This window comes from Aotus nancymaae, unplaced genomic scaffold (assembly GCF_030222135.1).
Source record: "Aotus nancymaae isolate 86718 unplaced genomic scaffold, 86718_ANA_hifiasm-v0.15.2.pri h1tg000155l, whole genome shotgun sequence".
Classification (NCBI taxonomy): Eukaryota; Metazoa; Chordata; class Mammalia; order Primates; family Aotidae; genus Aotus; species Aotus nancymaae.
Window position 1 is genome coordinate 2432437 of NW_026988570.1, and position 26363 is coordinate 2458799.

General features: G+C 36.5%; 1 protein-coding gene, 1 long non-coding RNA gene and 1 other non-coding gene across 8 annotated transcripts in view; all 3 read left to right on the forward strand.

The window, feature by feature from the left end:
- LOC135272940 (uncharacterized) overlaps window positions 1-26363 on the forward strand; it is a 151564-nt gene that overhangs the window by 14890 nt on the left and 110311 nt on the right. The gene's annotated exons all lie outside the window — the stretch shown is intronic.
- Window positions 1-26363, forward strand: part of LOC135272935 (nephrocystin-1-like) — a 76710-nt gene that overhangs the window by 9616 nt on the left and 40731 nt on the right. For 2 of the 6 annotated variants that reach the window (XM_064371672.1, XM_064371669.1), the window contains exons 3-9: window positions 7096-7156; window positions 8245-8369; window positions 18792-19005; window positions 20512-20613; window positions 23841-23944; window positions 24261-24303; window positions 25846-25933. In XM_064371672.1, the coding sequence (XP_064227742.1) occupies window positions 7096-7156; window positions 8245-8369; window positions 18792-19005; window positions 20512-20613; window positions 23841-23944; window positions 24261-24303; window positions 25846-25933 (737 nt within the window). The remainder of the gene's footprint in view (window positions 1-7095; window positions 7157-8244; window positions 8370-18791; window positions 19006-20511; window positions 20614-23840; window positions 23945-24260; window positions 24304-25845; window positions 25934-26363) is intronic. The other 4 variants (XM_064371674.1, XM_064371670.1, XM_064371671.1 and 1 more) reach the window with 3 other exon arrangements.
- LOC135272951 (5S ribosomal RNA) lies at window positions 16441-16559 on the forward strand. Its single transcript, XR_010340855.1, has one exon. It is a non-coding gene; the product is annotated as a 5S ribosomal RNA (ribosomal RNA).

Consider the following 26363-nt stretch of genomic DNA (forward strand, 5'->3'; position numbering starts at 1 on the left):
TTATTATTGTTTTTTATTTTTTTCTTCAACTTTTAAAAAGTTGAGGAATACATGTATAGCATGTGCAGGTTTGTTACATAGGTAAACACGTACCATGCTAGTTTGCTGCACAGACCATCCCGTCACCTAGGTGTTAAGCCCAGCATGCATTAACTATTCTTCCTGATGCTCTCCCTCCCCCAGTACCTCCCTCCTATAGGCCTGGGTGTATGTTGTTTTCCCCCATGTGTCCATGTGTTCTCATCATTCAGCTCCCACTTATAAGTTAGAACATGTGGAGTTTGGTTTTCTGTTTCTGCATTAGTTTGCTGAAGATAATGACTTCCAACTCTATCCATTTCTCTGCAAAAGACATGATCTTGTTCCTTTTTATGGCTGCATAGTATTCCATGGTGTATATGTACCACATTTTCTTTATACAGTGTATTATTGATGCGCATTTAGGTTGATTCTGTCTTTGCTATTGTGAAATAGTGCTGCAGTGAACGTATGTGTGCATGTGTCTTTTTTGGTAGAACAATTTATATTCCTTTGGATATATACTCAGTTATGGGATTGCTGGGTCAAATAGTATTTCTGCCTCTAGGTCTTTGAGGAGTCACCACACTGTCTTCCACAGTGGTTGAACTAATTTACACTCTCACCAACAGTGTATAAGTGTTCCTTTTCCTTTACAATTTTGCCAGCATCTGTTTTTTGACTTTTTAATAATCACCATTCTGACTAGCATGAGATGGTATTTCATTGTGATTTTGATGAGCTTTTTTTCATGTTTCTTAGCTGCATGTGTGTCTTTTGAGAAGTGTTGGTTCATGTCCTTTATTCATTTTTTAATGGAATTGTTTCTTTTTTCTGATAAATTTGCTTATTTGTAGACTCTGGATATTATACCTTCATCAGATGGATAGATTGCAAATATTTTCTCCCATTCTTTAGGTTTTCTGTCTACTCTGATGATAGTTTCTGTTGCTGTGCAGAAGCTCTTTAGTTTGATGAGATTCTATTTGTCAATTTTTGCTTTTGTGGCAATTGCTTTTGGCTTTTTTTGTCATGAAATATTTGCCAGTGCCTATGTCCTGAATAGTATTGCTTGGATTTTTTTCTAGGGTTTTTATAATTTTGGTTTCTGCATGCAAGTCCTTAATCTATCTTGGGTTAATTTTTGTGTATTATGTATGGAAGGGGGTCTAGTTTCAATTTTCTGCATATAGCTAACCAGCTCTTCCAGCACCATTTATTGAATAGGGAGTCCTTTCCCCATTGCTTGTTTTTGTCAGGTTTGTCAAAGATTAGATGGTTGTAGGTATGCAGTGTTCATTCTGAGTTCTCTGTTCTGTTCTATTGGTCTATAGGTCTGTTCTTGTACCAGTACCATGCTGTTTTAGTTACTGTAGACTTGTAGTATAGTTTGAAGTCAGGTGGTGTGATGCCTCCCACTTTGTTCTTTTTTGCTTAGGATTGTGCTGGCTATTTGGGGTCTTTTTTGGGTCCATATAAATTTTAAAATAGTTTTTTTAAATTCTGTGAAGAATGTCAATAGGAGTTTAATGGGAATACCATTGAATCTATACATTATTTGGGGCAGTATGTCCATTTTTGTGATATGATTCTTCCTATCCACAAGCATGGAATATTTCTCCAGTTTTTTGTGTCATCTCTGATTTCTGTGAGCAGTGGTTTGTAGTTATCCTTGAGAAGGTTCCTCACTTTTCTTGTTAGCTGTATTCCTAGGTGTTTTATTCTTTTGGTAGCAGTTGTGAATGTGAGTTCAGGATTTGGCTGTCTGCTTGCCTGTTGTTGGTGTATAGGAATGCCAGCAATTTTTGCTCATGGATTTTGTATCCTGAGACTTTGCTGAGGTTGCTTATCAGCTTAAGTTTTGGGGATAAAACAATGGTGTTTCTAGATATAGGATCATGTAACCTGCAAATAAGGATAGTTTGAGTTTCTCTCTTCCAATGTGAATACTAATTATTTCTTTCTCTTGCCTGACCTCCCAGGCCAGAACTTCCAACACTGCGTTGAATAGGAGTGATGAGAGAGGGCATCCTTGTCTTGTGCCTGTTTTCAAGGGGAATGCTTCAAGCTTTTGCCCATTCAGTATGATATTGGTTTGTCATATATGGCTCTGATTATCTTGAGGTATATTCCTTCAATATCTAGTTTACTGAAAGTTTTTAACATGAAAATATGTTGAATTTTATTGAAAGCCTTTTCTGCATTTATCGAGATAATCATATGGTTTTTATCTTAAGTTCTGTTTATGCGATGAATCACATTTATTGATTTGCGTATGTTGAGCCAAACTTGCATCCCAGGGATGAAGCCAACTTGCTTGTGGTGGATAAGCTTTTTGATGTGTTGCTGGATTTGGTTTACCATTTTTTTGTTGTGGATTTTTGTATCGATGTTCATGAAGGATATTGGCCTGAAGTTTTCTTTTTTTGCTGTATCTCTGCCACGTTTTGGTATCAGGATGATGCTGGCCTCATACAATGAGTTAGGGAGGAGTCTCTCCTTTTCAATTGTTTGGAATAATTTCAGTAAAAATACTACCCGTTGTTCTTTATATGTCTGGTAGAATTCAGCTCTGAATTCATCTAGTCCTGGGAGTTTTTTGGTTGGTAGGCTATTTATTACTGCCTCAATTTCAGAACTCATTATTGGTCTGTTCAGGGATTTAGTTTCTTCCTGGTTCTGTCTTGGGAGGGTGTATGTGTCCAGGAATTCATCCATTTCTTCTAGATTTTCTAGTTTATCTGCATAGAGGTATTTATAGTAGTATTCTCTGCTGGTTATTTGTATTTCTGTGGGATCAGTGGTGATATCCCTCTTATAATTTCTGTTGTGTTTATTTGGTTCTTCTCTCTTTTATTTATTAGCCTAGCTAGTGGTGTATGTATTTTATTAATATTTTTCAAAAACCAGCTCCTGAATTTTTTTTTTTTTTTTTTTGGTCTCTATCTCCCTCAGTTCAGCTCTGATCTTGGCTATTTCTTGTCTTCTCCTAGCTTTAGGGTTTGTTGCTCTTGGCTCTCTAGTTATTTTAGTTGAGATGTTAGGTTGTTAACTTGAGATCTTTCTGGCTTTTTGATGTGGGCATTTAATGGTATAAATTTTCCTCTTAACACTGCTTTAGCTGCATTTCAGAGATTCTGATACATTGTCTCTTTGTTCTCATTAGTTTCAAAGAACATCTTGATTTCTGCCTTAATTTCATTATTTACCCAAGTCATTCAGGGGCAAGTTGTTTACTTTCCATGTAGTTATGTGATTTTGAGTGAATTTCTTAATCTTGAGTTCTACTTTGATTGCACTGTGGTCTGAGAGACTGTTATAATTTTAATTCTTTTTCATTTGCTGAAGAGTATTTTACTTCTGATTTTGTGATTAATTTTAGAGTAAATGCCATGTGGTGATGAGTAGAATGCATATTTTGTTGTTTTAGGGTGGAGAGTTCTGTAGATATATATCAGTTTCTCTTGATCCAGAGCTGAGTTCAGGTCCTGAATATCTTTGTCAATTTTCTGTGTTGTTGATCTGCCTAATATTGTCAGTGGGGTGTTAAAGTCTCTCAGTATTATTGTGTGGGGGTCCAAGTTACTTTGAAAATCTTAAGAACTTGCTGTATAAATCTGGATGCTCTTTTATTGGGTGCATATATATTTAGGATAGTTAGCTCTTCTTGTTGAATTGAACTCTTTGCCATTATGTAATGCCCTTCTTTGTCTTTTTTATCTTTGTTGGTTTAAAGTCTGTTTTGTCAGAAACTAGAATTGCAACCCCTGTTTTGTTTTTTTGTGTTTTCTATTTGCTTGGTAAATTTTCCTCCATCCCTTTATTTTGAACCTATGTGTGTCTTTGCATATGAGATGAGTCTCTTGAAGACAGCATACTGATGGATCTTGGCTCTGTATCCAACTTGCCATTCTGTGTCTTTTTAATTGGGGCATTTGACCCATTTACATTTAAGGTTACTATTATTATGTGTTAATTTGATCCTGTCATCATTATGCTAACTGGTTATTTTGCAGATTTGTTTATGTGGTTACTTCATAGTGTCACTAGTCTGTGTACTTCAGTATGTTTTTGTAGTGGCTGGTATCGGTTTCTCCTTTCCATATTTAGTCCTTTTTTCAGGAGCTCTTGCAAGGCAGGCCTGGTGGTGACAAATTTCCTAAGCATTTGCTTGTCTGAAAAGGATCTGTTTCTCCTTCATGTATGAAGCTTAGCTTGGCTGGATTTAAAATTCTGGGTTGGAAATATCTTTAAGAATGATGAATATTGGTCCCCAATCTCTGCTGGCTTATAGGGCTTGGGTCTGAGAGGTGTGCTGTTAGTTTGACGGGCTTCCCTTTATAGGTGACCTGGCCTTTCTCTCTGGCTGCCTTTAACTTTTTTTTTTCATTCTGGCCTTGGAGAATCTGATGATTATGTGTCTTGGGGTTGATCTCATGGAGTACCTTACTGGGGTTCTCTGATTTCCTGAATTTGAATGTTGGCTTCTCTTGCCAGGTTGGGGAGGTTCTTCTGTATGATATTCTGAAGTAATGTTTTTCAACTTAGTTCTATTCTCCCTGCCTTTTGCAGGTACCCCAATCAGTCATAGTTCAGTCTCTATACATAATCTCATATTTCTCTGAGGTTTTGTTCATTCCTTTTCATTCTTTTTTTCTCTGTTCTTGTCTGCCTGTCTTAATTCAGAAAGATAGTCTTCAAGCTCTGAGATTCTTTCCTCTGCTTAGTCTGTTCTGCTATTGATATTTGTGATTACATTATAAAGTTCTTGTGTTTTTCAGCTTCATCAGGTCAGTTGTTTTTTTCTTAATTGCCTATTCTGGCTGTCAGCACCTGTATTGTTTTATCATGATTCTTAGCTTGTTTGCATTGGGTTACAACATGCTTCTTTAGCTCAGTGAAGTTTTTTATTACCTACTTTCTGAAGCCTTCTTCTGTCAGTTCAGCTATCTCAACATCAGCCCACTTCTGTGCTCTTGCTGGAGTGGTGTTGTGATCCTTTGGAGCAGCAGAGGCACTCTAGCTTTTTGAGTTTTCAGAGTTTTTGTGTTGATTCTTTCTCATCTTTGTGGTCTTATTTCCCTTCCATCTTTGAGCTTGCTGACCTTTAAATAGGATTTTTGTTGGGTTTTTATTATTGATGGTGTTGTTGTTGTTTTCTGTTTGTTTGTTTTTCTTTTAACAGTCAGGCCACTCTACTGTAGTGCTGCTGTGGTTTGCTGTACTCCAGACCCTAATTGTCTCAGTTTTTCCCATACCTGGAAGTATCACCTGTGAAGGCTATGAAACAGCAAATATGGCAGCCAACTCCTTCCTCTGGAAGCTTAGTCCCAGGAGAGTACTGACCTGTTGCCAGCCCACACGCATTTGTAGGACATGCCTGGAAACCCTTTTGGGAGATCTCACCCAGTCAGGTGGAATGGGATTACAGACCCACTCAAAGAAGCAGTCTGCTGCTTTTTGGTAGAGCACATGTGCTGCGTTAGTGGGGACTCTTTCTTGTCTGGACCATTTGTATTCTCCAAAGACAGCAGGCTAGAATAGCTAAGTCTACTGAACCACAGAGATGACAGCCACCCCAGTCCCTGGTAACTTGGAACTGCCTCAGACCAATTCCAGACTGCTTTGGTTGGCTGGCTGGAATTCCAAGCCAGTGGGTCTTAACTTGTGAGTTGCCGTGGAAGTGGGACCCACAGAACAATGCTGCTTGGCTCCCTGGATTCAGCTCCCTTTCTAGGGATATATACAGCTAGATATCCCCCCTTGCTGGGGATCCTGGGGCCAGAGTATGTAAAACTCCTGGGTCTGTGTGTGTGCCTGAGCAGCTGCTTTGCTCAGAAACCACACATTTCTGTATTTTGGACCCAAGGCCCTGGTGGTGTGAACTCAATAGGAGCTCTCCTGATCTGTGGGTTGCAAAGAACCATGGGAGAAGCATGGTTTTCTGGGCAGGGTTGCACAATCACTCACCACTTTTCTTGGCTGGGGATGAAGGTTCCTTTGGCTTCATGCCACTCCCAGGTTGGCTGTTGTTCCCCCACCTTTTCTGGCTTTTCTACATTATCATGGGTCAAGTTGTTTGCCCTGTCAGTCCCAATGTGAGAACCTGGGTGTTTCAGTTGAAGGTCCTGAATTAACTTGCCCCTCTTCATTCCTCTCTGTGAGTGCCATGGACCACAGCGGCTACTAATCAGCCATCTTGGATCAACCTTGTTACTCCCTTTTTCACTGCTTGTTTCATTTCACTCACATCTATAAGCAAAAAAAAAAAAACCAAAAAAGAGAGAGAGAGACTTAAACACCATAAAAAAGTGACTTTTGTAGGTTATTGTTTGATAAAGCCTTTGATTTAAAAAATCTCTCATCATGAGCTATAGCTCATATTTGACCATTTTCTGTACTTCTCATTTGGGTATCTAAGACTTAATACTGAATTGAGGCATTTATAGAATAAATAAAATGCCGGACCTGTCTGGAAAAGCCAAGCTCAAAGCAGGAGTGTGCTGTGGTGGGAGTAGGCCAACTGTGAAATCTTAAATTGCCTTCATGTGGTTACTATACCATTGAGTAGCTATATGAACTTGGACACTTTTTAGAATTTCACTTTCTTTAAGTGGAGTGAGGGTTGTTATGAGGCTTAAATGAGGTAGTGCTTGTAAATTGCTTAACATTATGGTTGGTACACAATAAAGTTTAGTTGCTATTACCAGTTTTGTCTCTGAGGCTAGTTCCTAGATTTATGGAGTTATAGATCTGGAGAAGCATTTTAAAGTCCAGCATTCTTCCTTATTTTAGAGAGACAAAATTGATGCCCAGAGTCACTGAAGGTTTCTGAGGCTTGGTTTTCACGTCTAGGTGCTTTACAGCTTGGCTATGCTTTGAGGATCATCTGAGCTAATAGGTGGAAATGCTATGAAGATCATCTGAGCTAACAGCTAATAGTGTTTTTTAGCATTGTTCATACAGTGACTAATTGCCTTGCCTGCTCAAGGACTGAATGATTTTATAAAATAGCTTTCTGGTTCTGACAATAGAAAAAGTCATATATTTTCTTTCTTTTTTTTTTTTTTAATTTAGATGTATCCAGTTAAAGCAGGCAATAAATGAAAATAAAAATACTCTTCAAAAATTAAGCAAAGTAAGTATTGTGGTTAATCACATTATTAAAACATCTCTTCTTATACAAGTATTTTTATTAAGTGGGAATTAATTCAAGTTGATAAGTTCCTAGTTTTGCATTAGCGATATAGTCTAACTGCAGCCAGTGCTGGCTTGCCCAACAGGCTTGCTGAGTCTGTGCGTCAGAGCAAAAAATCTGGGTCTCCAACTACCGAAAAAAGTTCAACTTTGATGAACTCATCTGCTATTAAGGATTCAGACAATCCTGGAAGGAGCTATTTTTATTTTTGCATTTTGTGAGTTCTTTGTTTTACAGTTTAGAATTATTTTTATTTTAATTTCCTTGTGGGGAAAGAATGCATAATCTGGCCCTGAGGCCTCATAAGTGGCAAAGAAGCATCTTGTATCAAATGGCAGCTCTGATATCAATGACTCTGCAGAAATAGGAGTAACAGGAATTTAACTTTGGCAATCCCTTCAGGATTTTTTTTTTTTTTCTCACGAGCCTTGGCTACAGCTAGATATCCAGGTCCAGAGACCCATGGAGCCTTTAAAGTGGAAGGCACCTGAAAGTCAGCTCTCCAGCTGTATATTACTCCCCTTTACTGCATCTGAGATATGTGGTCACTGAAGATCTCATCCAGATTTCTCCAGTGACAAAGAACTTTTCAACTTAGACTGTTGAAAAGTTTGAAAATCTAATTATAGGAATAATTAGGTGAGGAAGTGGAAGCTCTCAGTGGTGAAGCAGCCATGCCTCTTCTGTCAATAAGTGGCAGAATTTGGGTTTGGTGCCTGTCTTATTGACCATAAAGCCAATCTTCTGTCAGAACCTATCTCTGGCTGACTATGGAAGGTTTATAATACTTAGCAAGGAAATAAAAACCCAAAACAAGTGTTATAATTTTGTTTTTTTCATTTGGTTTGCATTCCAACACAATCATCTATGTTTCTTTTAAATCTAATTTATTTCCCTAAGATAGGTGTAATGTCACACTGATAATTACTTTGTTTTATAGCACTTATTGGAGTTTTTTGTTGTTCTTTTGAAATTAATAGGAAACTGAAATTAATTTTTTAGTAAAATGGACCTACGTTCTCTCCTAGGCTGATGAACCTGCACCTGTTGCAAACTATAATCAGAGAAAAGAAGAGGAGCATAATCTTTTGGACAAGCTTACCCACCAACTGCAGGGCCTTGCTGTGACAATAAGTAGAGGAAATATAACTGAGTATGCTTCCTTTCTACTTTCTTTTTTCTTTTTTTAAGATATGTAACCAATAGCTTTCATGTTTGACTCAAAGACATATAACGGTATAGATATAAACAAATGACACTAACGATAGAATCTGTCAACATTTATTTATTGTGTATAATAGAAGTCATTAGATCCCATGAGAGATGTAAAGAAGTGTAAGTCATAGTCTCTGCCCTCAGGCAATTTATAATTTAGTTGAGGAAACAAAGATCTGAAAACCTAAATGAACAAATGTTAGAAAATAAAGATGATATCTTTAATGTCAATGTTGATGTGTAAAAGGAAAGTGATTTGGAATGTCTACTTGCATTGTTTCCCCTTTCATAAACATTCTTTAAAAATTTGAAGCAAAGACTGAGTGTGGTGGCTCATACCTGTAATCCCAACACTTCGGAAGGCTGAGGCACAAGGATCACTTGAGGCCAGGAGTTCAAGACCAGCCTAGGCAATATAGTAGACCCTGTCTCTACAAAAAAAACCAAATTAGTCAGGCTTGGTGGCTATAGTCTTATAGTCCCAGCTACTTGGAAGGCTGAGGCAAGGAGGATTGCTTGAGCCCAGAAGTTCCAGGCTGCAGTGAGCTATGATCACCTCAGTACACTCCAGCCTGTGCAACAGAATGAGACACTGTCTCTATTTAAAAGAAACCAAAAATACAAAAATTAGCTGGGCATGGTGGTGGGTGGCTATAATTCCACCTACTTGGGAGGCTGAGGCAGGAGAATCGCTTGAGCCTGGAGGCTGAGGCTGCAATGAGCTGAGACTTTTCCACTGTACTCCAGCCTGGGCAGAGTGAGACTCTGTATCAAAAAAAAAAAAAAAAAAAAGCAGGGACTTTTCTGCCAGAGTGAATGTTAATAATAGCTTTTGAAAGTTGTAAAGAAGACTTACGTATACAAGTTGAGTATTCCTTATCTGAATTGCTTGGGATCAGAAGTATTTTTTAATTTTGGATTGTTCTGGATTTTGGAATACTTGCATTATACTTACTGGTTGAGCATCCCTAATCTGAAAACCTACATTTTGAAAGACTCCAATGAGCATTTCCTTTTGATGTTATTTTGATGCTCCAAAAGTTTCAGATTTGGGAGTATTTTGGATTTTGGATTTTTAAATTAGAGATACCCAACCTGTATGAACAAACCTAATTTGTGGGAAGCAAAATAAAAAATCAATTATTCAGACTCTTTCAATGTTGTTCCCCAATCTTTATTCTGTACCCTGGGAAAAAGTGCTGAAGGTGGTAGATGCAAGGATCTAGAATTTCCACCAATTCTTAGTACTGAGAATGGCAGAGTAGTTGGTATTGGACTTGCCTTCCCACCATAAATGACTGTAAAGTCTGGAAAAATATACAAAGCATCTGTTTGAAGTCATTGAGCATCCACCAAGCAGGGTTGATATTCTTGATATAGGGAGATGCATGAAGTGAATCTTACATTCACCTAAACTTTTTCCCTGGGAATAATTTATGGGCTGTGGTGGAGGAAGGTAGATTCCAAGCAGGGAGTAGCAGTCTTACTGGACTGAAGAGACAGGTCACACTTTGGAGCTGCCCAGTTCACTGGGAGTTGTGGAGCAAAGTGCTACAGAGAGAAGGGAGCTGCAGAGAAACAACTCCAGCAATCTGTAAGGTCTCCTGGGTTGTGTAGGGCAAAATTCCTGCAAGGCCTGGCAGAAAGTGCCTGCTGGGAGACTCAGAGCTTAGTAGATTCTGGAAATCATATAGTCCTGGAAAAACATTGGAGTTTGTACCTAGCTATAGTGAAGAGACTTGGGAAATGCTTCAGGCATTTAGTAGAGATCACAGAAGGCCCAGGCCCCATGAGTAAAGAAAACATCCTGAGAGTAACAACCATGATCTAAGAATAAAGACAAAGCTGAAGTAGGTCTTCTCTATCAGAGCCTAAAAGCAGACCTAATCAGGAACAAGATATTTTAACTGTGTAACATTAAAGGAATTTAACACTTCTTAGAGGAATATAACATAATCCAAAGTCCGTAAGTGTGTCTTCTAATGTGTCCATCACAGCAACCAGTAATTTAAAAAAATTAGAAATGCAAAAAAGCAGGGAAAAATACATGATCAATAAGTGACAAGATGGTCAGTAAAAACAGACCCAGACATGATCCAGATACAGAGTTAGCAGACAAGGACTTCTAAATAATATGATAAATATGTTAAAGAAAATAGAAGAAAAGGTGAATGAAATGGGGAAAAGAGTGTATTTTAAGAGAATTCAAATATAGAAAAATCAAATAAACATTCTATAACTAAAAAATATAATATTTGATAAACTAATGGCTGAGAACTTCCAAAATCTGACTCACTGTATAGACTCAAAAATCTGGGAAATGTCATAAAATCAAGAGATTCAATAACCAGTAGCTCAGAGATGTGAAAATTAGCAAATAAGAACCATAAAACAACTTATAGGAAAAGATAGATAAATAAGTTATAGGAAAAGATAGATAAGATGAATAGAGAGGAATCTTAAGCAGAGAAATAGAAACTAACAAAGACCAAAATGAAAATTCTGGAACTAAAAAAATACAGTATATGAAATAAAATTATAGGGTGGCTTAACTGAAGATTAGATACAACAGAAGAAGGGATCAGTGAACCCAAAGGCAGCTTTAAAACTTGTTCAAATTGATACATAAAAATTTAAAAGTGCAGGGAACAAAACAATTTAAGAGGTGAGACACTGTTAAAAGTTATAACAGATTTGTAATTGAAGTCTTGGAAGAAGAGGAGCGAGAATGAAGCACAAGAAATATTTAAAGAGGTAGTGACTAAAAACATTTTAAAATTACTGTCTAAGAAAGATGTCAAGCCACTGATCCAAGAATCTCAGGGAACCCCAAACAGAATTGTAAAGAAACCCACACACAGGTACATTAGAGTCAAACTACTGAAAACCAAAGATAAATAGGAAATCTTAAGAGTTGCCAAGGGAAAAAAGGAAACATGTAGAGACAAATGACAAAATTACAGTTGACATCTTGTGAGAAAAAATACAGGTCAGAACACAATGTAGTAACATCTTGAAAACATTGAAAGAAGAAACCATCAACTCAGGATTCTGTATCTAGCAAAAGTATAAAAAATTAAAGTGAAATAAAGACACTTTTAGGCAAACAAAAGCTGAGGAAATTTGTCAATTGACCTGCAGTATAAGAAATGTTAAAAGAAGTTCTTCAGGCTAGCAGGCAATGATCCCACAGAGAAATTTGGATCTTCAAAAAGGATTGAAAAAGATGGGTATGTGGGTAAATATAAAAGCCTCTGTTTTTCTTTTCAACATGCCTTTAACAGACACTTGATTACGTAAAGCAAAATGTACATTTGGGGATTTATAATATCCAATCGATTCTCATTATTTGCAGTAGTTATATTCTATAAAATTGCTATGAACACTTGATTAGCAAATACTAAACCATTGCTTCTGGGGAAATATAGACTTAAGACTCCTGTGAGCCTCTGGTCACAGTGTTTTTGTCAACTGAGTGACATACAACCTTGTGTTACTGTTAAAAGACCCCTTATATCATATATTTTATTGATTCATTAACATTGAATTTACACCGACAGCACTATCACTCATGCATGAACAAGTCTTATCTAACACACGATTTTCTCCAGAGGTAGATTATAGCCTTCTTGTACTTAGGAATAGCACACCGCTCTTCAGCGCTATGTTTGGGGGCCATTTTAAACACTAAAATCACCAAAAAAAAAAAAAAAAAAATTGCAAAAAGTGTGGTACTAAACAGATTGCAAAAAGGACACTTTCCTATATGAGAGCTGAAAAAAAAAAGGCAGGTGTCACCACGTTCAACTTCAGTTGGGAATGTGTATGCCAGACAACTCAAATTTTTTGCTGCTTTGTATATGTCCACAAATGACCACAAAAGCACTGCAATTATTAATTAGGGAGTTACAAATAAACTTTAGTGAGCCAATGAATTCACAAATACAGAATCTGCACATTACAAGGACTGAGTATATGTAGAAGTAAAATGTGACAATAGCGTAGCATAGCACAAAGTCTGGCAGGTAAATGGAATTCTTTATCTTAAAGTTATTTTATCTTTGGTGAAATATGATATTAGACTATGGTAAGTTAGGAATGCATATTGTAATACCTAAAACAATCACTAAAAAAGTAATACAAAGAAATGTAGCTAGTAAAACAACACAATAAATGGGATATTAAAAGCAATTTTATTAACCTAAAAAAGGCAATAAAGGAGAAATTAAAAATAAAAAACAGATGAGACAAATAGAAACTAAATAGTAACATGGTTTCAAAGCAGCCATTTGGATAGTTACATTAAATGTAAATGGAGTAACACTCCAATTACAAGAAAGATTGTCAGATTGAATTTTTTTAACCCAAATATATACTATTTAGAAGAGATACACTTTAGTATACAATTATAGAGAGTTGAAAGCAAAGAACTGGAAAAAGATATTCCATGTTCTATAACAAAGATATTCTTTGTTCTATAACCAAAACAAAGGTGATGTGGTTACAATAATATCAGCTACTTAAAGCTAAAAGTAATTTACTGTTTAAGAAAGGACATTTCATAATGATAAAAGAAAGGTTCGATGCAACAGGAAAAAAAAAAATTCCTAAATGTGTATACATTTGATAACATGGGTTCAAATGTATAAAACAAAAGTTGCCAGAACTAAAGCAAAGCTAGATAATTCACAATCCTTAACCACCTTGATCTAATTACACATAGTCAAGCCTTTCTTAATGACAGGGAGATGTTCTGAGAAATGTGTCATTAAGTGATTTCATCATTGTACAAACATCATAGAGTGTACTTGCACAAACCTAGAAGGTATAGGCTACCATAGACTTGGGTTATATAGTATAGTCTGTTGCTCCTAAGCTACAAACCTGTACACCACATTACTGTGCTGAATACTGTAGGCAATTCAATTATAACACAATGGTATAAATATTTGTGTATCTAAACATATCCAAAAATAGAAAATGTACAGTAAAAATATGGTATTATATCTTATGGGACCATCATTGTATATTTGGCCCATTGTTGACTGGAACATTGTTGTGCAGTGCATGACTGTGTATGTGTAGAACATAGCACCCAAGTATGTGTTATGTAAATAATATTCTTTTCAGTGCATTAATGAAACATAATGTTACATAATTAATGTAACATTAGTGAAAATGAACCATATTGAACCATAAAGTAATTATCATCAAATTTCTAAAGTTTGAAGTTATGTAGTATTATGTCTGTTCTTTGATCACTTGGAATGACATTAAAACCCAATGACAGAAAAAATAATTAGAAATCACTACTGTTTGCAAATTTTCACACACTTTCTATGTAAACTGTGAGTCAAAGAAAATATAACAGTGGCAATTAGAAACTATTTGGAATGATAATAAAATGACTGTGGGTTGCAACCAACGTAGTGCTTAGATGGAAATTTCTATCTTTTGTTTGTTTTGGAGACAGGCTGTTTGTCACTCAGGCTGGAGTGCAGTGGTGCAATCTTGGCTCACTGCAACCTCCACCTCCTGAGCTGAAGTGATCTTCCCCACCTCCACCTCTCTGAGTAGCCGAGACTACCAGTGTATGCCACCAGGCTTGGCTAATTTTTTAATTTTTGTAGAGGCAAGGTCTCACTATATTGCTCAGGCTGGTGTTGAACTCAAGGGTTCATGCAGTCCTCCCACCTCAGCCTCCCAAAGTACTGGGATTACAGGTGTGAGCCACTGTACCTAGCCAGAAATTTATACTTTTAAATGCATAGTTTGAAAAAAAAAGTTGTAAATCAATTACTAAAGCATTCAACTTTTTTTTTTTAAAAAAAAGCATATTATACACTTCTTTTTAAAAAATTATTATACTGGGATACATGTGCAGAACATGCAGATTTGTTACATAGGTATACATGTGCCATGGTGGTTTGCTGCACCCATCAACCCGTCATCTACATTAGGTATTTCTCCTAATGTTATCCCTCCCCTAGCCCCCCACCCCCCAATAGGCCCCCATGTGTGTTGTTCCCTTCTCTGTGTCTATGTGTTTGCATTGTTCACCTCCCACTTATGAGTGAAAACATGTGATGTTTGGTTTTCTGTTCTTATGCTAGTTTGCTGAGAATCATGGTTTCCAGATTCATCCTTGTCCCTGTAAAGGACATGAACTCATCCTTTTTAATGGCTGCATAGTATTCCATGGTGTACATGTGCAACTTTTTTTAATCCACTCTATCATTGATGGGCATTTGGGTTGGTTCCAAGTCTTTGCTATTGTGAAGAGTGCTGCAGCAAACATATATGTGCATGTGTCTTTATAGTAGAATGATTTGTAATCCTTTGGGTATATTTCCAGTAATGGGATTGCTAGATCAAATGATGTTTCTGGTTCTAGATCCTTGAGGAATTGCCACACTGTATTCCACAATGGTTGAACTAATTTACACTCACACCAACAGTGTAAAAGTGTTCCTATTTCTCCACATCCTCTCCAGCATCTGTTGTTTCTTGATTTTTTAATGATCGCCATTCTAACTGGCGTGAGATGGTATCTCATTGTGGTTTTTATTTGCATTTCTTTAATGATCAGTGATGATGAGCTTTTTTTCATACGTTTGTTGTCCGCATAAATGTCTTCTTTTGAGAAGTGTCTGTTCATATCCTGTGCCCATTTTTTGATGGGGTTGGTTTTTTTTTTCTTGTAAATTTTTTTAAGTTATTTGTAGATTCTGGATATTAGCCCTTTGTCAGATGGATAGGTTGCAAAAATTATCTCCCATTCTGTAGGTTGTCTGTTCACTCTGATGCTAGTTTCTTCTGCTGTGCATAAGCTCGTTAATTTAATTAGATACCATTTGTCATTTTTGGCCTTTGTTGCCATTGCTTTTGGTGTTTTAGTCATGAAGTCTTTGCCTATGCCTATGTCCTGAATGGTATTGCCTAGGTTTTCTTCTAGGTTTTATTTAGTTTTAGGTCTTACGTTTAAGTCTTTAATCTATCTTGAGTTAATGTTGTTTTTTTTTTAAGGTGTAAGGAAGTGGTCCAGTTTCAGTTTTCTGTATATGTCTGGCCAGTTTTCCCAGTACCATTTATTGAATAGGGAATCCTTTTTCCATTGCTTGTTTTTGTCAGATTTGTCAAAGATCACATGGTTATAGATGTGTGGTATTATTTCTGAGGCTTCAGTTCTGTTCCATTGGTCTGTGTATCTGTTTTGGTACCAGTATTGTGCTGTCTTGGTTACCATACCCTCATAGTATAGTTTGAAGTCAGGTAGTGTGATGCCTCCAGCTTTGTTCTTTTTGCTTAGGATTGTCTTGGCTATGCGGGCTCTTTTTTGGTTCCATATGAAATTTAAAGTAGTTTTTTTCTAATTCTGTGAAGAAAGTTAATGGTAGCTTGATGGGGATAGCATTGAATCTACAAATTACTTTCGGCAGTATGCCATTTTACGATATTGATACTTCCCATCCATGAGCATGGAATGTTTTTCCATCTGTTGTGTCCTCCCTTATTTCCTTGAACAGTGGTTTGTAGTTCTCCTTGAAGAGGTCCTTCACATCCCTTGTAAGTTGTATTCCTAGGTTTTATTCTCTTTGTGGCAATTATGAATGGGAGTTCACTCATGTCAGAGAGACAACCACTCTCTGGTTGTCTATTATTGGTATATAGGAATGTAAAGTATTCAACTTTAGAGGCCGGAAAAAGGACAACAATACCAAGGAGAGCAGAAGGAAGGAAATAATAAAAATAAAAGCAGAAAATAGTGAACAATAAACCAACATACAGTCGGCAAAATCAACAAAGCCAAAACTTGGTTTTGGGGAAATTAATCAAATGAATAAACTGCTGGCATTATTGATCAAGAAAAGAGAAAAAGAGAGAAAAAACAGAAGTCAGTACAGATTCTATAAGAATTAAAAAGATACTATGAAGATATTATGAACAAACTTATGTGAATAAGTTTGAAATTTAGATAAAATAAGTTTCTTTAGAAAGAAAATGTACAGGTCTACGGCCATACCACCCTGAACATGCCCGATCTCGTCTGATCTCGGAAGCTAAGCAGGGTTGGGCCTGGTTAGTACTTGGATGGGAGACTGCCTGGTAATACCGGGTGCTGTAGGCTTTAAAAAAAAAAAATGTACAGAAATGGACACAAAATGAATAGACAATCTTAATAGTTCTACTAAAATATCTACTAAAGAAATAGAATTTGTAATTAAAAACCTTTCCACAGATTAAACTCCCAGGTGGTTTTACTGGTGAATTTTTTGTAAACATTTAAGAAAGAAATAATGCCAATATTACAGAATTATTCTAGAGAATACAAACGTTGGATGCTTTACATTCCTATACACCAATAATAAACAAATCATTTTATAAGCTTTCAATAACACTGATATCAAAACCTGACAAGAACACTAGAAGAAAATTATGAGGGGAACAAATCCACAAACTCAGTATAAAATATTAGTAAGTAAAATCTAGAGGCATTTCAAAAGGATAATACATCATGACCAAGTGGAATTTGTTCCAGAATGTGAGTTGATTTAACATTAAAAAGTCAATCACTGAAATTCACTACATTAATGAAGGGGAAAAACCATATCAAGTTCACATTATTCCAGCAAAGTTTTGGAATAATTGACCCATACAAGATATGTGCAAAATATCTCCTAAGGAAGGAAAGAGACACACTGAAAGTAAATATGATATTTTATGGATTTTTTAATTCTTGTGGTATAAAAATGGTTGTTACATCCTGGTTTATGTGTTAGGTAAGTGTGGTATAACAGTATCCTACAATTATTTTAAACAAAGTTAAACTTATTTTCCTTTTTATTCCAGAGAAAATTTATTTTGGCTAGTTTTATGGTTAATGATGTTCATTTGCATTAGTCTAAGTATTGTTGTCCCATTTTAAAGATAAGCTTCTCTGATGTAAGCTTTAGGAGGGCAAAGATCTTGGTTTTGTTCATTGTTATAGCCCAAGCTCCCAATGTCTGTTATACAGTAGGTGCCCCCCAAAATTTAAACTTTGCTGAATGTCGAATGAATAAATAAAAGTCAGAAAGATTAAGTTACATACCCAAGCTAATGTTATTTTGGCATTTCTCTCTTCCTCACCCTCCGTATCATCTCCTTTCTCTTTATCCCTATACTGTTTTCTTAGTTCATACTGTTGTCACTTCTTACTTTCAACAGCCACCCTCACCTTTAGCCCTTCTTCTAATCTGTTCCCTACATTGTAGCTTTGTCTCCTTTCTAAAGTGCGAATCATATCATGTACCTTCCCCTACTCATTTTTTTTTTTTTTTTTTTTTCTTTTGAGACGGAGTTTCGCTCTTGTTACCCAGGCTGGAGTCCCCTACTCATTTTTAGGGATGACCTTAAAGGTCAGCCTCACCTGGGCTACATTCTTCGCACCTCTTTTCAGCCTCAATTCTCATTCATTTTCCTCAAGCCTTGCCCTACCATTCGTGAGCTATTTGACATTTCCTAATCTCGAACCTCCTTTCTCCTGTCCCTCCCCTTCCTTTTACTCCCATTTTACCTGATTAATTCCGTATCGTCTGTCAAGACCTAATTAAAGCCTTTTCTGATTCCCATTCATGCAGCCTGGGTTAGGTGTCCCTCTTGCGTGATTAATTTCTTAGTATCCTGTATATACCTCTACTCTAGTACCTATTGCACTATTTTATAATTCTCCATTTTCTAGATAGTCTCATTGCAAGCTCCTTGAGGATGGGGAATTGTGTCTGGTTTACCTTTTTGTCTACTGTGTGTCTCTCTGACATGGAACTTGACCAACAGCATCAGTGTCATCATCATAACTGACTTTTATGGAAAGCTTGCTATGGGCAAGCACTGTTCTAAACACCTCGCAAGTAATAACTCATCTTAATCCTCATGGCAACCTTAGAAGGCACGTTCTATGATTATCTCTACTTTACCAATGAGAAATGAAGAGCTTAAAAGAAACCTATCTAAGGTCACCTAGCAAAGAAGGAACAGAGCCAGAATTTAAATTTAGCAGAGTCCGTGCTCTAAGTACTTAATAATAATGCTCAAAGAGCATTTTCTGAATGGATGAATTGAAGACTTGAATTCAAGTCTCCTGGCCTCAAGTCCAGTGATGCTCTGCCATCTCACATACATAACTCTCTTTCCACCTCAGTCTCTCCAAGCACACCTTCTTAGTTAGATGGTAGAAATTGTTCATTGTATTTTCCTTTATTTCTTTTATTTGCCAGCTCCAAATATGGTATATTCATGTATATATAGAAGTTATACTCATAGTTGGTCTGTTCTTATATATTACTTCAAGTGGGCCTACTCATAGAAACACTTTTTGTAGAGTTGGGGCACCTACTGAAGAAGAAGAAAGTGAAAGTGAAGAAAGTGAAGACAGTGGTGAGGAGGAAGAAGATGCAGAGGAGGAAGAAGATGCAGAGGAGGAAGAAGATGCAGAGGAGGAAGAGGAAAATGAGTCTCACAAACAGTCAACCAGTGAAGAATACATTGCTGTTGGAAATTTTACTGCTCAGCAAGTTGGAGATCTTACATTTAAAGTAGGTAGAATAAGACTGATACCTAACCTAGGGATTAATGTCCATACCTGACAGAATAAGGAAACTCCGTCTGTATACCTGTATTAGAGATTCTTGAAGTTTTTTAACAATCTGTTTAAATAAGTAATAATTATGATTTACAAGCAGTAGTAATATGAGATTATGTTACTACAGTTATCTCTGTAACTAAAGATTTTTTAAACTAGCTTTAATGTTGAGAATTCCTAACTTAGGGGTAAAATTTTATAATTTGTTATTGCATGTCATATGTATAAATTCATTCAAGTGAGTTAGACAATGTCCATAGGTGGAGGTAGAAGGGAGTACTTGCTGCCGTTTTGTAGCAATCTTTCCTGTTAACTTGTTATGAAAGGGGCTTGCATCCATGTTTGCTTGGACTGGGCGTAAATAAGTGGCAGGTGGGACGGAACAATACAGGTGTGATTTTTAAGGGAATTTGAGCCTGTGTCTTCTGCTAGAGAAATAAGCCAAAGGAATTTAAGTGAATATATGAATTTTGGTTCTTATATTAAACTTCAAAGTTTAGCAACTGATTAATAATAAAATATAATAGAATATTATGCAACTAATTGTATAGTTTGATTATAGATTTTTTTCCAAATTCGCCTGGAAAATGGTATCAACATTAGACAATAATGTATATTTTAAGAAAGCGTTTGCTTTCTTAGTGACCTCAGTAATGGAAATGCTTTTGTCTTCAAAGATGAATTTTATTTTTATAAATGAGTGAGTGTTATTCAAAACATATCTGGTGAATTAACTGGGTAATTGTATTCACTAAATACTGTTTTTGGTTAAAAATAGGGTTTAAGTTTAATGGAATTGATTTTTTGGGGGGGAATTTATATGCTGCTTCTGAAAGACACTTTTCCAGAGAGATTAAAATATTCACGCCGGACATGGTGGCTCACACCTGTAGTCCCAGCACTTTGGGAGGCCACGGCGGGCAAATCATGAGGTCAGGAGATGGAGACCATCCTGGCTAACACAGTGAAATCCTTTCTGTACTGAAAATACAGAAAATTAGCTGGACACGGTGGCACGTGCCTGTAGTCCCAGCTATTTGGGAGGCGAGGCAGGAGAATCTCTTGAATCCAAGAGGCAAAGGTTGCAGTGAGCTGAGACTCTGTCTCAAAAAAAAAAATTCAAAAATATTTTACACAGTAATCGAATATTTGGAATAAGTATGGGGCCTTAAAAATGATTGTGAAAAATGGTTCCTATTTACATAAATGGTTGAAGTGTATGTTAGGTAACTAGAAGGAATGATTCATTAAATTATGTCACATTTATGGTTTAGGTGAGTTAGGCAGAATACGTAGTGGTTGGGTAATAGGGAAGCTTTTGATAAAACTTAGGAAAAATATTAGATTAAGAAAAGACTTTGCCTTTTTTTCAGCACATATTTTGAATCATTGGTAATGGTATATATATACTCATGATTTTTGAATTTTATTTAAAATATTTACTTTGTTTTGCTTTAAGAAAGGGGAAATTCTCTTTATAATTGAAAAAAAACCTGATGGTTGGTGGATAGCTAAGGATGCCAAAGGAAATGAAGGTCTTGTTCCCAGAACCTACCTGGAGGTTAGTCTTGGTTTGTGCTTTCCTTTTCTAAGCCTTTTTTTTTCACTTTTAATAAAACATTTAGCTGTGTTCTTTTGACAGTTTGACTAGTGAATGACTTGAGATACAGAATTTGCTTTAATTTTGGAGGGACAGCACCTGGGAAACACATTGTATATTAATGGCCCCGGGGACCTGTAAAGTACTCTTATGCATGTGAGCCCTAGAAAGTGATCTCACAGTAAGGATGCTTTGTGGAGTAATGCTGATCAGAACAAATAATAGATATCTATTGTTTATTGTAAAACATAACCACAGTTAACTTTGTGTTAAATTCCACAAATATGTGATCCCCTTACTAAAATGTGAACATACTATACATGCGTGTTTGTAGCCTGTATTTTCTTATTTCATAAAATAACATGGTCGTTTTCTGTGCCAAGATATGTAAATTTCTGTCTGGATCAGCACTGTCCAGTAGAACTGTGATGCAAACCACACATGTAATTTAAATTTTTCAATAGCTACATTAAGAATATCTTTTTGCTGACATCACTTCTGACACCAAGTATGTGGATTTTCTCTGACACCAAGTATGTGGATTTTCTCTGACACCAAATATGGGTTTCTACATCAGTTCTCCTACACCAACCAGTGTCAGCAATTCAATTTGATTCTGACACTAATGCCTGGAGCTAGCACAGACCCCCATAGGTTAAAGGCTCAGTCCCACAAGACTGCTGCCCACTTCCGTTGCCAGTCACAAGTCCCAAGAGCCACCCATACTTCTTACTGACTGGCTATACAGTCACGAGTTCCCACACCCTCACCTCAGGGATTCAGTAATTTACTAGAATGACTCATAGAACTTGGGAAAACACTTTCCTTGCATTTACCAGTTTATTATAAAGGATATAACTCAGGAACAGCCATAGACTGAAGTATTGATGGCGGGTGGCTGGCATGCCCTCTCTGGGCCTGCCACCCTCCCAGCACCTTGCTGTGTTCATCATACTATAAGCTCCTGGAACCCTATCACTTAGGGGTTTTTATGGAGATTTCATTAGTTATATTAACTAAATCGTTAGCCATTGGTGATTAACTTAGTCTCCAGCTCCTCTCCCCTCTACTGAGGTTGGAGGGTCGGGCTGAAAGTTCTAACCTGTAATTCCCCAGGTTGGTTTTTCTGGCAACTGTTCCCTTCCTGAAGCTGTCTAGGGCCCACCTAGAGTTACCTCGTTAGCATAAACTCAGGAGTAGTTGAAAGGGACTCCTGATGAATAAGAAAACATACTCCTACCATTCAGGAAATTCAAAGTGTTTCAGGAGCTCTGTCCCAGGAACCAGTGAGAACAAACATATTTTTTTCATTACACATAGTTTTACAAAGTAAAAAGAAACAGGAAGAATTATTTTTAATAATATATTTTATATTATCCAGTATTTTGACATATAATCAATATTTTAAATTATTGAGCTGTTTTGCTTTTTTAACATTAAGTTCAAAATCCAGTGTTTGTTTTACATTTGTAGCACTTCTCAGTTTGGACTAATTTCAAGAGCTCACTAGCTACATGTGCCAAGGGGCTATAGCAGATCTAGATCATCTTTTTCAATGGCAGCAAGTCTTCTAATCTCATTTAGATGGTCATTTAAGTTGTTTCAACCTATGGTCACTATCAATTATATTGCAAAGAACATGGGATTAGCATCCTCTGTCAGTTACAAAAAGATCCCCCCCAAAAAAGTAGCTTAAATAAGGTAGAAGCGTGTTTCTCTCAAGCACAAAAGTGTGGAGAAAGGCAATCAAGAATTGGTTAAGATCCTATCTAATATTTTACTGCGTTTCTGATATGAGGCTGCTCTTCCTAGAATTATCTATTTAGTTTTAAGTCAGCTGCTGGATCTTTTAAAGATTCTGAGCAGCAAAAGAGGAAAGCAGTCAAAACACGTAAGCTGCTGCCTTTTTAAGAAGGTTTCTTGGAAGTTACACAAAAAACTTTCAGTTGTTGCTCATTGACCAGCACTTAGTTCTCTGGCAACACTTAGCTGCAAGGAAGTCTTGGAAAATGTAGCCTTTTAACTGGATCATTGCCAAAATCAGGGATTTTGTTTGGAGGAGGTAGGGAATAGGTGGTAGCCAACTGGCAACTTGTGTTGTCATCAAGTCTGCATGCATCTTTGCACGCTTGCCTGATTATCCCCTTAGATAAATTCCTAGATGATCGTCACTGGTTCAAAGGGTATACACCTTCATATTTTGATTTATTTTTCCAATTTGCCTTTTAGAAAAATTATGCTGATTTGTACTCTCACCTCTAACAATCAGAGAGCTCTGTTTCCTCAGACATTTGCCTATTATGGCTGTTATCAATCTTTAACATTTTTGCCAATATGACCAGCAAAAAGGTGTCATTAGTGGTTTTATGTGCATTTATTTTACTCCTAATGAGGTTGAGCATCATCTCATATGCTTTATGACCATTTGTATATCTTCTTTGCAAATGACCCTTTCGGTTTTCTTTATTGATACATAATATTTTATGTATTTATGTGAGTGCTTTTTACTTGCATGGATTGTGTAATGATCAAGTTAAGGTGTTTGAGATTTCCATCACCTTGAGTGCTTATCATTTCTACGTATTGGTACCTTTTCATTTCTTTTGGCCATTTTTTTCCTAAGGGATTTAAAGACTCTCTCATTGAATTATAAGAGCTTTTATAATATTTTAATGATAAGGATATTAATCTTTAGATATTTGTGTTAGATATTTTCTTTTTTCCCCCTCAGGATATGTGTAAGTTATGTGTTAGGTATTTTCTTTGTGGACTTTAGGTCATAAAAAATCCACTTATGATTTTTTTATTTTGGTATCATAATTGGAAAGGGCTTCACCATCTCCAGGTTATTTTCTTCTAATGCTTTTTTCTTTCTTTTCTTTTCTTTTTTATTTGAGTAAATTCTATCTGTAATTTATTTTGATTAAACTTGCTCTCTATCTCAATCATTATTTTTTGGAATAGTCAAGTTATTAACCGTATGTTGAAAATTTATTTCCCACTAATTTTTATATGCTCATTATATATACTGAGTTCCCATCTGTGCTCGAGGTTTTCTGAAAGTATTGATGCTTTTGTTTTTTCTTTTTAAACAGAAAAAACTGGAGGGTTAGGTGGCAGTACTTGTATTTTTATTGGTTGATTTTTGCATTAGTTAAAAAGCACTTCACTTTTCAATGGTTTTTTAGCCTTATAGTAAAGGAGAAGAAGATCAAGAATCAAGTGAAGAGGGCAGTGAAGAAGATGTAGAGGTGGTGGATCAAACAGCAGATGGAGCAGAAGTTAAGCAAAGGTACAAAAGTGGGAAAGGGTATCAGAGTAGGTTTAGGAAACATTTTGTTATTTTTACTGTTATAAATAATTCATTGCTTTCTTGAAATGGAGACAACTTGTACCTGGACAGCTTTTCATACTATTGTCTACTTAAAGATCATTACTATTTTAATTTTGTGATTATTTTTAATACATTTAGTTCTATCTTGTTTTCATCTGGAAACTGTTAGGTTTTCAAAACTTACTGATGATTATAAACTGTGATTAAAGAAGCTCCTTAATTGAGTGAATAGGCATATCATGACCTGACTTACTTTGTTATTTCGTCTCCCCAGAACTGATTCCCACTGTAGTGCTGTTCAAAAAGCGATCTCAGAGGTGAGTATCTTCTATCTTATTAATGATGTCTTGTTTTATTACCCAATAGATCTGATGGGAAACAGGATGGAGACTGTGGAAGACAGCAGTGGATCTGAAAGGGGGTTCAGGGCATGGAATGTACAGAGCAGAGGACGTATATTTTTGGTTTCATGAGCCTGTGCTCCAAGTAACATTTCACATTAGGTTGTTTTTTTTTTTTTTTTTTTTTTTGCACAAAAATAATTGATAATCTTATTCGTGGTGTTGTTTGAAGGCTTGGAAACATTCTCATTGATCCTGCTTTTCTATCATTTGAGTGAAAGCAGATGTTAAATTTTAATTATCGTTTTTGAAAAATCCTGTAAAGCTTTAATAAAAAGTAAGAAATTGGCCAGGCATGGTGACTCACACCTGTAATCTCAACATTTTGGGAAGCTGAAGCAGGAGGATCACTTGAGGCCAGGAATTCAAGACCAGCCTGAGCAACATAGTGAGACCCTATCTCTACAAAGAATAAGAAAAATTAGCCAGGTGTGATGGCACATGCCTGTATTCCCAGCTACTCGAGAGGCTGTGGTAGCAGGATTGCTTGAGCTTAGGAAGTCAAGGGTGTAGTGAGCTGTGATTGTGCCAGCGCACTCCAGAGCATGAGTGACAGAGCAAGACCCTATCTTAAAAAAAAAAGTAATTAAATTTTTTAAAAGGAAGAAATGATCCTTAATTCTGTCATTAAAAAAAAATTACAGGCCAGGTGCAGTGGCTCATGCCTGTAATCCCATCACTATGGGAAGCCAAGACAGGTGGATCACCTGAGGTCAGGAGTTCAAGACCAGCCTGGTCAACATGGCAAAACCCTGTCTCTACTAAAAATACAAAAATAAGCTGGGTGTAGTAATGCATGCCTGTCATCCCAGCTACTGGGGAGACTGAGGCAGGATAATCACTTGAACCTGGGAGGCAGAGGTTGCAGTGAGCTCAGAATATGCCACTGTACTCCATCCTGGGTGACAGAGCAAGACTCTGTCTCAAAAAAAAAAAAAAAATTACATAGTCAAATGAAAATTCTCCTCAAACTCATAAGTAATCACCATTAACAATTTAGCAAGTATCCTTTCTGACCTTTTTCTTTACTTATTACTTACAAGTACATGCTTGTATGTATGAGGGTGTGAGTTTTGTGTATGTATATACAAAAAAATCCATTAATTCTTTAGTGCGTATAATTTGCCAATAGAGATTAACTTATCTGTGAAATGGAAGCGCACTGTACAGCAGACAGGAGCAGGGACATTTTGATAAGGGTGTACTTGGAGCAGCTGCTCTGGAACACAGAGCTCTGCATGCTAGGCACTGTATGGGGCTTAGGTCCTTAGGAGAGGCCAATTCAGTGATGGCATCCTCTCAAATATTTGGGGCTAAATCATATTAATCTTCCACTAAAGTCTGTACATTTATATTTTCCTTTTTTGGGTTATAGTAACTCCAGTGATAAAGAGAAAATATTATAGAGGTGCAGAAACATGACTGAAAACAAATTTATTTTGATGTTACTATCTTCAGCAGATAAACACTGTTGATGCGTTAACCACGATGGGAGCTATTCCTGCAGGGTTCAGGCCTTCCACACTCTCGCAGCTTCTGGAGGAAGGTAATGTGTACCTATCAGCCACTGCACTCTTTGAGCCAAGCAGTCAAGGTCCATGTCTAATTTTTCTATTATAGGCAAAACACATTGTTGAAGAAGTATAAAATGCTTTTGTGTTAAGAAGTAAAACTAATGGCTATGTATTTTTTCTCAAGTCTCTAAAAAGTGCTTACAGATTTCTGCATTTTACAAAAATATTTGAATGAATTGTCTTCATTATGGGGCATGTTATTGGCCTAAAAGTCTTTCTTAAAGGTGCTTTAAGATGATCTTTTATGTGTTTTATCTGTAAGTTTTGTACTATTGTTTTTATGCATAAATCTATATTGGTGCTTCTATTTTGGAAAGCAGGTTTTTAGTAAGCAGCGTGGTATTTTGGAAGTGGCTGTACCCTATAACACAATATTATGGATTTTTGATTTTGAGTTCTTTT